This window comes from Phodopus roborovskii, unplaced genomic scaffold, assembly GCF_943737965.1.
Source record: "Phodopus roborovskii unplaced genomic scaffold, PHOROB, whole genome shotgun sequence".
Lineage (NCBI taxonomy): Eukaryota > Metazoa > Chordata > Mammalia > Rodentia > Cricetidae > Phodopus > Phodopus roborovskii.
Window position 1 is genome coordinate 34,239,779 of NW_026126418.1, and position 13,639 is coordinate 34,253,417.

Sequence of the window (13,639 nt, forward strand, 5' to 3'; positions counted from 1 at the left end):
GTGGCCAGGGCTACACAGAGAAACCATGCCTTGAAAAACAAAAAGCAATAACAACAATAACAACAATAAACAAACAAGTACTCTTAACTTCTGTTTCATCCTTCCAGGCCCAGGAAGCCCAGTTTAACCCACTGGTTCAACAAGCTAGACTCGGGTGGATCCTTCAGTCTGTCACTGTTGTTTTATCTGGGACGTACCGTGCTTTGTTCACATCTCCTTGGGGGAAAGTTAAAACCAACTTCACTTAATTGTTTCTCTTCAGAAAATATTTACAAAGCCCTCCATTACACAGGAAAACCTCTGATAATAATATTTTTCTAAGATCTTTAAAGTATTTTTTCTCAAATCAACTACATATTTTAAAGAAAGAAAATATTAAGAACATCTGCTCTTGAGGAATCTTAGATGAGGTTTTGCTTTTGCAGCTCATAGCAGCTTTCCATATTGTTTTACACAGATTTCGTGCTTAAGAAAGCTGCTTGTACTGAACTGTATTGAGTGGGACATTTATAAGTCGTTAACATTGCAATACGAACAGGCCAACCTTGAGCAAGACATCAGAGCTTACTTATATATAAGAAAGTGGTTACTCATCTGTCATGTATCAGCAATTCCCCTGCCAGCCATGCTGCTGTAAATATATATATTCATTCTTGTACACTGGGTGTCCACTCTCCTAGGCCCTGAGCTAGGTCTGAGGAACACAGAGATGGGCAAGATGAGATCTCTCCTCTGCCATCTGTCACAACCCATGGAGACAGTTGACCAGGGGATGCAGCTACAAAATCAGGTGGCCTACACTTGCACAGGCCCACATTCTCACTCCACATTCTGCTTTTCATGGCTGGAGTGATGGGCTTCCCTTGGCAAGCTGGAAGAAACAGGCAGAGACCATCTCAACATAACAACATGCAACAGAGGCATTCCTTTGCTCCAGAGAAAGGATCTGAAAGATTTGACAATTGCATCTAAACAGAAATCTTGGACCTCTCTTCCTGGAAACAGTGCCCTCAGCACAGCCATGAAGCCCTGATCCGGGGGAAGTAGATACAGAAAGCCCAGCAAAGTGGGCAGGTGGGCAGGGGGGTGGTGGTGTCGGGAAGAGCAGGAAAGAGATTGCTGGTTTCCACTCAGGAGGAAGGATAGACAAATTATCAGATTCTGTGGTGGGGCTGTCTTCCCTTCTCTAGCTGTTGAGAGCCTGAAGGACTGCATTGCCAAGGCAGGGGTGTTCTTAGGGGATGAAGAGAACAGGAGTTTCCACCATTCTGGCTGCAGTGCAGGTGAAGGGGAGCAGGAGGCAGAAACTTCAGAGATCTTGGTTGTTCAGCAAGGTTGATGCATAGACTGTGTCCAAAGAAGCTGACCCAATGACAGTGACTTCCTGCTAGGTGTTCAGTTACCATGATTGCTTCTACCTGGGACACATTTGGGGCTGGGAAGCAGAACTCAGTGTTGAGAAACGGAGTCTCCTCTGGATGACGAGGAAAAAAAGAAAGGCTGGGCTGAGTCGTTTTCTTCAGGGGCACAGGCCCCAGGGGAGAGGCATTTGTAATACTGGTCTTCCCCATCCAGCACTTTGATTTGTCTGTAAGAGAGAAAGGATTTTCAACAGAAAATATCAAACAGACACCATGATCACCTGTGTCGAACATAAAGTTGTAGGGGGAAGGAGGAGGTGTAGTTGATCATGAAACTTTTCACCTTTCTGGGCCTTGGTAAATAGTACCTAAAAGTCCTGGTCACATTGTAACTTGATTTTCACATGGTCACCTGGTCTGTCTCCATTTGTGTCCTCTAGAAACAGTTCTGCTCCTGACCTCCCTCAGTTCAGAACAGTGCCAGCTATCATCACCTCCCCTTCTGGTCCCCATTGTGATGCTGACAAACCAAAGGATCAGGCCCCTCCTCCTCATTCCTTGCAAGCGGTAAGCCCAAGGAAGTATTAAACATGGCGGGGAGTGCCTGTCTACACTTGGGAAAGTGCTCTTGCCTGTGGAAGGAGAGTTTTGTACAACTCACAGCCAGTCTTATTATGAGCCCCATGCCTTGGAATGTTAAAGAGAAATAACAGTTGTCTTAGGGGACAATTTCAACCTTTCTGGACAGAATGGATTCAAGTTTTGTGTACTCGCTGTCCTGAAAAAGAATCGCGAGTGATATCAATGGTGGCAATATCCGGACGGAGCAGTTTTAGAAGACTCCCTGGAAAGTTTGCCCTCTTCTGTGATATCACAAAGGACCCCCTTCTGTTTACAGTTGCTGGAAACTAAGAAGACAGATATTTACCCAAGTTTTCTTGGCTTCCTCTGGCTCCCTTGATATTCTAGAGTTCCCTGTGGATAGGGCCAAGAACACACAGTCAAAGCAAAGCACCAAGTCGTTAATTTTTAATTCAAAGTGATTTTGTGTTGAATGCAAGCAGATGCTGATAATATCAGAAGTCACAGCATAATTTTTTTGATCAAAGGGCTCAAGTGAGCCTGATGAAGCATGCATCTTGCTCGTCTTTGATAAACCACATCAATTATTCACCGTGAAGGCAGACATCCTGACATGAAAGCAACAGATAAAGAGCCTAAGCACATGTTCACGAGGAGAGCAGAAGAGAGTGGGGGAGGGGCTGGAGGGGCTGGAACAGGTATTAATAACAGAATTATTAACTGGAAACAAAGCCGGTAAAACGGCTTTACGGCCACTTTGAACTCACGTTTAACTGGTTATAGTACATGGTGTCCTCGGGGCTACTCAACATTTTGGGCTGCTGACACCGTCTACGAGGTGCTCGCTGCTTCTGGGAGAGCCCATCTTCTGAACCTGCAGACAAGGAAACTTCACTGCAAGCCTTGCTGGGAGATCGCTCTTCATGTTAATGTATTTGGTAGAAGCCCTGTCCAGTTTTAATGAAGCTTTGCTACTTCTAGGAGGAATTTCATCTCTCTCTCTCTCTCTCTCTCTCTCTCTCTCTCTCTCTCTCTCTCTCTTCTCTCTCTCTCACACACACACACACACACACTATCATTAATTGTAAGCAGGGTGCTTGCATCTGTAACTTAGCTGCATATTGCCAACTTGAATCATCAAGCCAGAGTGGCAGAAAGCAAATTGGTTTGTCCATACTGCTGAGGTACCAGCTGGTTGGTGGTCAGCCTCTGCCTAGGAAAGTACCTGGAGCAGGGTAAGTCCATTAGGGACAACAAAGCAATCTGGCATCGCTCTCACCACATCCTCTAGTGAGAGTTCAAAGACATCTGGAGCACACATACTCCCGGGGAGAGCAAATCGTTCAGTGGAATACATTTTGGGGGGGCATGGCTTGAGCTAGTATTTAGTGAAGCGCTTTGAACCACGCCACTGATCCAGGCAGTCTCTGGAGGTGACATAAGGAAGGAGAGGGACAACTGCTTGATTTCATGGGCCAGAGTCTCCCAGTCCAGCTTAATTTCAAACCCTGGACCTAGAGTGCACTCAGGGTTAAGAAAACACATGGCAAATGAAGCCACAATTAATTTCCCTTCTAAACAAATGATTCCTGCAGAATCTGCTGTCCTTTTGGTTGGATAGCTGAGTCAAGGTTCAGCAGTTTAGGCTGGAGAGATGGCTCAGTGATTAAGAGTGGTACTGGGGCTGGAGAGATGGCTCAGGGGTTGAGAGCACTGACTGCTCTCCCAGAGGACATGGACTCAGTTCTCAACACCTACATGGCAGCCCATAACTATCTGTGACTCCAGTTCCAGGGGATCTGACACCCTCACACAGACACACATGCAAGCAATATACCAGTGTGTGCTCCTCTTCAGAGGAATTGAGTTCAGTTCCCAGCACCTATGTCAGAGGGCTCCCAACCACCTGTAACTCCAGCTCCAGCGCAATTGGATGCCTTGACTTTAAATCCTTACACCCATACACACACACACACACACACCCCCTACATACACATACTTAAATTTTTTAAATCTTAAAAAGATTCAGTAATTCTAACTTCTTGTCAACACACACACATACACACATCCCTGCCAAAGGACATTATCTTTGAATATTACAGGACAGCAAAGAAGCTATTCCATGGGCAAAGTGTTTATGATAAGCTAATTATTTACAAAAAAGAGTTGGGGTGGTAGAGAGAGGACTCAGTGATTAAGAGCATTGGCTGCTCTTGCAGAAGACCCAGGTTCAATTCCCAGCACCCATATGGGAACACATAATCTCTGTGACTATAATTTCAGATGATCTGATGCCCTCTTCTGGCCTCCAATGGCAACTTATGCATATGGTGCACAGATGTGTTAGGTAAAACACCCTTACACACAAAATAAAAATAAATTAATCTTAAAAAAGAATTGGAGGTTTGTGTCTAAAATCATATTTTAACCTCAATAGAGATTTCCACTATGGGTGGAAATTATTAGAGAAAAAATTATTTTACATTTTGTATGCTGTGTTCTAAAATCCAAGAACAACTAATACATAAAAACATTAAAATATATACATTCTTGGGTTGTCATATGGTGGTCCTATGCATATGCCAGGTAATACTTAAATTAGGTCAAGCATATCTACCTTCTCAATATTTAACTTTTTTTTTTTTTTTAATGAGAGAATGTTCCGTGTACTGTGGGCCTGGTCCCACAGCCATGTCAGTCCCCAAATAACATATAGAGACTCTATTAGTTATAAAGCTATTGGCCTGTTACTTGCATTTCTTATTGGCTAGCTCTGTCTTAAATATTAACCCATTTCTATCAATCGAAGTGTTTCCATGTGGTCTTTTCTTACAGGAGAAAGGGTTCAGATCTCTTCTCTTACATCCTACACCTTGACTCCTTTCTACTACATCTCCCACAATCCTCCTTGTCTCCTAGTCCCACCTATCTTGCTTTTCTATTGGCCAACAGGGCTTTATTCATTAACCAGTAAGAGAAACATATTTATAGAATGACATCTCCCATCAAGAGAAAACATTCAAACTCCTTCTTCTGACTCTGGAATGCACAGTAGATTGCTGCAGCATATAGCCTGCCTACTGTGTGTCAGCACACTAGACTTTTGTACTCCTGTTTCACCTGTATCTACTGATCAACTCTCCTCCCTTCTTCCTTCTGTCTTGCGGCCGTTGGCAGTCAGTATTCCACATCTTTGAGATAAACTCCTGCTTATCCCACAGACAAATGACAAGTGTGGTTCTTGTCTTATTTTACTTCACACAGTCACACCTAGTTCTATTCATGTTGTACTAAACTACATAGGTTCACTCTTGTTAGAGCTGAGTAGTACTCTGTTGTGTATATGAGTCACATTCTCTTTAGTCATCAGCTGATGGACTTGGGTTATTTTCATGTCTTGGTAGTTGTGAATAGTGTTTTAATGAATGTAGGAGGACAGATTACCTCTTGGGACACACTGACTTCATTTCCTTCGGATATATACTCTGAAGAAGAATTGCTACATTATGTAGTGTTTTTTAATTTAGAATTTTTAATTATTGCCAGGTGGTAGTGGTGCATACCTTTAATCCTAGCACTTGGGAGGCAGAAGCAGGCAGATCTTAGTATGTTTGAGGCCAGCCTGGTCTACAAATGGAGTTCCAGGGCAGCCAGAGCTATTACACAGAAAAACCATGTCTAACCCCCCCCATTTGATTAGTATTTTATTTATGAATGTGGGTGTTTTGTCTCATGTCTGATCATCATATGTGTGCTGTGTTTTCACTGAGGCTGGAAGATGGTATTAGATTCCATGGAACTGGAGTTACAGGTGGTTGTAAGCTGCCATGTGGGTGCTGGAAACTGAACTCAGGTCCTCTGGAAGAACAAATGCTCTTAACCATGGAGCCATCTCTCCAGCTCTTTTCAGTGGATTCTTTTGATAAACATCTATTTAGGTTCATTATTTCTTTTACATTTATTTATTTGTTTGGTGATATGCATGCATATGCTTGTGATTGGACATGGATATGGAGACCAGAGAACAATGGTTCTTTTTTTCACCGTTTGGTTCTGGGAGCAGTCTGAAGTTGTCAGATTTTGTGGTAGGTGCCAGTGCTGGTCAGTTATATGTCAACTTGACACACGTCTATGTGGGTACACTATAACATGTAGGAAAGAGAACAGGAAAAGCTAGACAGTGGGAAGGATTGAATGCAGGTAATGAACATGGGTTATGAAAGAGAATATAAAACTAGTTGCTTAACTAGTTCTACTCCGTCATGGATTGTTTTCACTTTTTTTTTTTTTTTTATAGAGGATAAGTACATACAAATATATTTGACAGTGAAAGGATAAAGCCCATTCTGAAACTTCATGGCTTCCTTCCTGATTATATAGAAATCCATTGAGTAGTGCAGTCTTAGGGTCTGATTAATTTCAGTATGTGATTGTTTTTACTTGCAGTGCTTTTGTAATAAAGTTTAAAACAAAAAAGAATTTAAGGTTAATATAACTAATAAAAATATAACACAAAACCAGATCTTATGATATTTTCCCTATATGTAGGGTACTTTACTAGATGCAGTGGGACAGCAAGGGGGATCCTGGGGTTTTTCCAGCAAAGTGTAATCAATGGACTCCAGGGAATGAATGAATGAAAGAAATGGGAGAAGTGGACAGGTGGACAGCCCCTGAGAAAACATCACCCAAGGCTGTCCTGTGGTCTCTATGTGCAGTACACACCCACACACTAAGCACATGCTATATCCCATGTTCTATTACTGTGCTACACACCCAGATTCCCCAAAACACTTTTTAAATTTTCAAAAAATTGTCTGAACTGTGAAGACTTGATTTTTTTTCCTGTCACTATTCCCTGAATATAAGGTACCAGAATGATGACCACAGCAGTGACATGGCCTTATAGAGTGCAGATCATCTAGACATGACTTACAACACATAGTAGGATTTCAGGGAGGGGGGCGGGGAGGGACCGTGGGGTATATGCAGGTTCGATGCCACTGTACATCAGTGACTGAAGCAGCCACAGCTTTTGGAATCTGGTGTCTTGGAATGAAGCCCCTTGGATATGGATGGAGACCAAGACACTGGCCAGGTGATAGTGGCATAGGCGTGTTAATCCCAGCACTTGGGAGGCAGAGGCAGGTGGACCTATAGGAATTCCAGGCTGGTCTCATCTACAGAGTGAGTTCCAGGACTGTTTCACAGAGAACCCCTGTCTTGAAAAACAAACTAACAATAAACAAAACAAAGAAAAAGAAAAGCAAAAAGGAAAAGAAAAAGAAGAAGAGACTCTGAAAGATATCTGACTACCCTGGCAAAGAGCTTCAGCCTGAACAGTTCCTACTGCTCTTCTACTAAAACTCCAAAGGTCAAAACACATAGGAGGAGTTGCTCTGGAAGAGAAACAAGCACTCTTAACCTGCTGAGCCATCAGTCCAGTGCCTGGTTTACTTTGCCTTTATTTATTAAATCTGGAAACTTTTGTTCATGCACAATGTGAGTCTCTGCAGTTCTCTTTAGGATCCCAGAGAATAGGAAGGAAATGACCTCCTCCTCCATTTGACTTTCTGACTTAGACTGATGTCATCCACAAGAGCTCCCTCCAACAGTGTTTTCTATAACTGCACATCTCCTTCCTATCACCACAACTGATGCCCCTGCTCTACAAAGTTCCTTTAGGGTTGTGGACAGAGAAGATCAACCCCGAGGGAGAGCAGCATGGGGATATGCATCCAATATTCCCCAGCCTGGGGAAGAAGATGGGTTCTTGGTCTCTGAGAGATAGGCAGAGAAGTCCTGGAACAAAAGAGAGGATGCCTGTAGACTCACTGGTCCTGCTCCCTCCCCTGAGCCCTAGAGCAGGCAAGGCAGGCTTCTGAGCAGACAGTGCTGATCTTATTGCCATTTTATGGATGAGGCATTCCCAACATCACTTGCCAAGGAAAACATCCTCTTGAAGCAAGCAGAGCATTCGCTGTTCTAGATGGCAAAGCCCATATGGGATTACGAGATCTACCCCTGGGGTGTTTAGATAGCACCAGAGTTATACAATTCATGTACAAACCCTGCCAACTCCTGCAGAAAGGGGGGTACATCACTCCTTGACTGATGTTCTGGGGCTTTTGGAGGTGACATAACTCAGCTGTTAGCTGGACAATCTCTCTCCAGTGAGGTTGATCATTCTATATGGACCTCTTGTCAATCCTTCTAGAAGTATCGTCCAAAGATATGACCCATGTTTTCTGGCTCCATGCTTCTCCTACCATCTCACTTTTGTGTAATAAGTCTGGTCTTAACTAAAACTATCTTAATCTTTTTCCTTACTTCATCTTACTTGGGAAAAGACAAATGAACCTAAGAATAGAAGAGTGGCATAAAGAAACCGAGAGAGCACACAGCTAGCAAAAGTTTTGTAATGGCAAACTCAGGGTTCCTAGTTTCACTGAGACTAGTGCCTTCAAACTATACCAGCTGTTCAGTTTTAAAAACACCAATGCCAGAGTCAAGGCTTGGCCATCAGAATGAAAACAAAGTCCCTTTTTAGCTGTCTTTAATGTGCTGCCAGGGCTGAGGAAGATGGTTCCTGGCCATAGAGCCTTTCCCATCCCGTAATAACCACTCAGTGGGAAGGTGGTAACAGTATTCAGGTCTTCACTAGGGCTATCTTTGAAACAGTTTTCCCAAGGGGTAGGAAATTCCTGATGTAGCCTGAGGGGTGAGCTGTTGCTGGGATGCTCAGAGTCTTCATAGAGAGAAGGAAGGGAGAAATCTACCTTGGCAGTTCAGATTTTCAAGCTGAAGTCATGAAGTCACCTGTAAGATAACTCTTTGGGCTTGACCCCTTGCTTTTTCTATTGGAGGGATTCAAGGTTGGGTGAGCATAGGTCCCGTCCCCTGATATCCTAGTTTGATTTCCGTTGCTGTGATAAAATAAGCCTGACGAAAGGCAACTTTGGGGAGAAGGAGTTATTTTAGGTCATGATTCCAAGTTACATTCTATCATAGCAGGGGGTCAAGGGAGGGACTGAAGAAGGTAGTCACACTGACAGTCAAGAGCAGAGGTGAATGCATGCAGGGTGTGCTCAGCCCGCCCTCCACACTCTTAACCAATCCAGGGTATAAGCCACAAAGTAGTGCAGCCCACCATCAGGGTGGCTTTTCTACCTTTATGTATGCAAGACAGTCACTCTCTCACAACTGTGCCCACAGGAGAACCTGAGATAGACAATTCTTCATGGAGACTCTATTCATAGGTGTTTCTAGGCTGTACAAGCTTGACAATTTAAGCTCCCCAGCATATCTGGTCTATTGTCAGATCAGAGACAGGATTCTTAAAGTCCTGAGATCATGCCAGGCATGGTAGAGCAAGCCTTTAATCTTAGCACCTGGAAGGCAAAGATAGACAGATCTCTGTGAGTTCATGGCCAGCCTGGTCTACAGAATGAATTCCAGGACAGCCATGATGGGAGATGTCATTCTGTAAATATATGTTTCTTTTATTGTTTAATGAATAAAGCATTGTTGGCAGATAGGAAGGCAAGATAGGTAGGACTAGAGGACAAGGAGGATTCTGGGAAATATAGTAGGAGATTCAAGATGTAGAGGCTTGAGAAGGTCTGGACCCTCTCTCCAGTAAGAAAAGACCACATTGAAATACTTAGATTAATAGAAATGGGTTAATAGTTAAGACAGAGCTAGCCAATAAGAAATGCTAGTAACAGGCCAACAGCTTTATATCTAACACAGCATCTCTGTGTGTTATTTGGGGTTGATGCAGCTCTGGGACCAGGCTGGTGGGAAAACTGCTCGTAACACATCTGGGGCTACATAGTGAGACCCTGACTCAAACAACAACAATAACAAACAAACACTCTCAAGGTTTAGATCATGGTTTCTGCTATGGGGCGTGTAAGTGTGTGGTAGTGTGTGATGTGTATATGTGTGTGTGAGTGAGTGTGTGGTAGTGTGTGATGTGTATATGTGTGTGTGAGTGAGTGTGTGGTAGTGTGTGTGAGTGAGTGTGTGGTAGTGTGTGTGTGAGTGTGAGTATATGTGTGAGAGTTTTATTTTTTGAGAAAGTGGGACTTTCTCAAAGGTTTTCACCTGACCAAGTCTAAATTCAAAAAAGACTAAGAAGCTTAGCGAACTTCTGTAACAGCACCCCCCCACACACAGACACACACACACACACACACACACACACACACACACAGAGAGAGAGAGAGAGAGAGAGGGGGAGAGAGAGAGAGAGAGAGAGAGAGAGAGAGAGAGAGAGAGAGAGAGAGAGATTTTTTTCTCCTGGGCTATACATGTAATTCAGATCTTGCTTTCTAAGATGAAAGGAAAAATACAAATTTTCCCAGTTGCCATGTTATGTCATAAATAATTTCCTTCAAAATCACAAAATTGCTACAAAGAAAACATCCCTGAATTAAATTAGTGCCTGTGGAAGATGCTAGAGTTGTAAATTGTCTATGTGGAATATTAAACTAGTTAGAGAGTAGCAAAAAATTTCCCTGAAAACTATCTCATAGCTCAGGGGCTGGAATGTGCAAGTGTCTACTCATGCATGCTTACACACACACACACACACACACACACACACACACACACACATTGAATTAAGTATTCCTTCCTTCTACATGATCTGTTCTCTGGTTCTATCAATCAGCTTATTGTTGAGGGTTCTAGGAAGAAAATAATATTCTCTATCATGGGATCCTTTAGGAATTTGGAATCTATCAAGAATGGAGATAAAATCAGCCTTTCAAGGCAAGTTTCTTGCTATTTTTAAAAAAAGTTTATTTAGGGATTAGAGAGACAGCTCAGTGGCTAAGAGAACTGGCTGCTCTTCCAGAGGACCTGGGTTCAGTTCTCAGTAGCCACATGACAGCTCATAATTATTTGTAACTCTGATTCCAGGGCCTCCATCACCTGCCCCTGGCCTGTGTGGGTGCTGCATGCACATAGAACACAGACATACATGTATATAAAATACTTATACACATAAAAATAACAATAACAAACCTTTTTAAAAAAGACTAGTCAATGTTTTGGGGAACCTGCATTAACTAAAAACATTTTAGTTATTCATCTTATTTATATTATAGCTTTCCCTTCTGCTTTAACAATAGAATCATGACTATTTTTCCATATCAGTAGCCTATTTTGGAAATCATGTATCTCTCTAAGAATTACATTAAATAAGCAGTATGATCAAAAAGCTAGAAGTGATAAACCCAATGGTTTGACTCTTTGATCTCCTTCTTTCATTAATAGCAATTGCTAGGACAGGTTTCTTATTCACTGTCCAGTGGTAGTCTAAACTTTATTATTTCTAGTGGCTGCATGATTTTCTCTTTATAGATGAACCATGGTTAATAAATAGAATTTCCTATTGGAATATAGAAATGATTTTTGTTGCTTTTCTATAATTAATGCTGGGATCACAAAACACAACCACTCTCATCTATACAACTTGTGGTTTGTTTTGTTTGTTTTCTTGCTTTTGTTTTCCAAGGCAAAGTTTCTTTGTGAAGCTCTCTGTCTTGGAACTCACTCTGTAAACCAGACTGGCCTGGAACTCAGACTCTGGATTTAAAGGGCTGCACCACCACTGCCTGGCTCACCATTTGTGAGTTCCATCATTAGTTAAGGTTTCTCTGGATTTTAAGGCAGCAATAAGATTCATAGGTCCTTTGTGGTAGAATACTAGTTTGGGATGTGTTACATTTGTGCTGCGGAACATGTATTTAATGATGCAATGATGTGTTGCATTCTTTTATGTTGCATTTGTTTAACTCTGTGAAGCTGTGTCACTTTGCCTGTCTAAAACACTTGATTGGTCTAATAAAGAGCTGAATGGCCAATAGAAAGGATAGGTGGGTCCGACAGGCAGAGAGAATAAATAGGAGGAATCTGGGAAGAAAAGATCAAGGATGAGGAGGAGGACTCTAGGGCCAGTCACCCAGCTACACAGCAAGCCATGGAGTAAGAAGTAAAGAAAGGTATACAGAAATACAGAAAGACAAAAGCCCAGAGGCAAAAGGTAGATGGAATAATTTAAGAAAAGCTGGCTATAAACAAGCCAAGCTAAGGCTAGGCATTCATAAGAAAGGGAAAAAAAAATCTCTGTGTGTGATTATTTGGGAGCTGGATGGTGGGCCCTGTAAAGAGCAAAGAGAAAAAGAGTAAAAACCATCGACAACAGTCCTGCCTGGGCATACAGTGGGTCAAACAGACTGCTTGCTGTGAAAGGGATGGCACAGGCATGCCTGTTCTTAACATTGCCCTGTTTCAGGGGAGTATTTCTCAAGCTGTCACTCGTTCCCTTAAAATTTCAATATAGTCAAGATCACTTGTACTATTTTAAAATATTTTTTACAGCAGTGAATTAAAAACACTTCTCTAGGCTTCAGGCTGGTCATACGCCTGGGTTAATAGAGTGCTTGCGGAACATGCATGTAATCCTGACAATTGGGGAGTGGAGGTGGGAGGCTCAGAAGTTCAAGGCTATCTTCTGCTACACAGCGAATTTGAGGTCATCCTGGGCTACACAAGATCCTGTCTCTAACTACTCCCCAACACTTCAGAAAAAAAGAAATTTCATTTATCATGGAAAACCAGGTTTATTTTCCATAGACGAAAGTACATCATATAGTAAATAAAAACAAAACAATATCACCAAACACCAACCAGACCATTTATCACAGGGCTTCTTAGAATGTTAAGAGGCCTGGGAAGATGACTCAGTGGCACAGGGCTCCATGACCTGAGCTGTATCCTGGGCCCATCATGTACAGAAGAGAAAGCTGACTCCCACATGAGCACAGGCCATGGCATATGCATGCCTCCCCATATAATTTTTTTTTTTTTTTTTTTTTTAAGAAGGCTTGTGAGCCACCATGTTGTAGCTGAAAATTGAACTCAGGATCTTTGGAAAACAGCCAGTGCTGAATTGCTGAGCCATCTCTCCAGCCCAAACGTTTGTTACAAAAGCAGGTCTGGAAGGAAGACACATGACAAACACGGAGCTCATAGGTGCATGCACTTTGCAGCTGTTAGCTGATTCTTACGGAACTGTGGTAGCAACTACACCTTAGCTACACATCAGAACCGTAGAAGGCTTTGGAAGGACACCGCTCTTCCACCCCACCTTGGGCGCTCCTAATTCACTTGGTCAGGGTAGGGGTTCCAGCATTGTGACTGCTTGAGAAAGACTTCCCCCAGGTGGTTTTAGTTTGTAGCCAGGGCTGGGAAAGTCAGAGATTTGACCCTTTGCTCTTAGTGCAGGTCCTGTTTTGCAGATTAGCTAGCTGCCTGGGAAAGGCTGGTGTAAATGCAGAGAAGGTTTAATGAGTAAAAGGGATTCTGGACAAGGGGAGTGTCCCCATGGGGTCTGGCCACTGTCAGGCATTTTCCTGAAAAGGAAGCTACATTAAATGGCTGGAGCCCAGAGCGTAAACAAGGGCTCCTTGATCTCTCAGGACACTGGCAAAATCATCTCTCATGGAGAGAGCAGTTTGCTGGCCCTGGAAACAGGATTTCTGGTTTCTACACCTACAATGGTGCTTTTCAGAGGTTTGAGGTAACAAATAACAAAATCCCAAAGCCATTCTGACCCCAGGAGCTCTCCTTGAAGTAAAAAAAGAAAAGAAAAGGCTGCTAGAGGGAGGGACCAGTTGGAGGTC

At 42.8% G+C, this 13,639-nt stretch overlaps 1 protein-coding gene across 1 annotated transcript in view; it reads right to left on the bottom strand.

Moving 5' to 3' along the window:
• Positions 1-1,402: 1,402 nt before the first annotated feature.
• LOC127221876 (myosin-IIIb-like) overlaps positions 1,403-13,639 on the bottom strand; it is an 81,434-nt gene continuing 69,197 nt past the window's right edge. The window contains exons 4-6 of the mRNA XM_051183841.1: positions 2,711-2,817; positions 2,290-2,336; positions 1,403-1,588 (exon numbers count right to left, since the gene is read on the bottom strand). Coding sequence (XP_051039798.1) covers positions 1,450-1,588; positions 2,290-2,336; positions 2,711-2,817 — 293 coding nt within the window. The 3' untranslated portion in view covers positions 1,403-1,449. The remainder of the gene's footprint in view (positions 1,589-2,289; positions 2,337-2,710; positions 2,818-13,639) is intronic.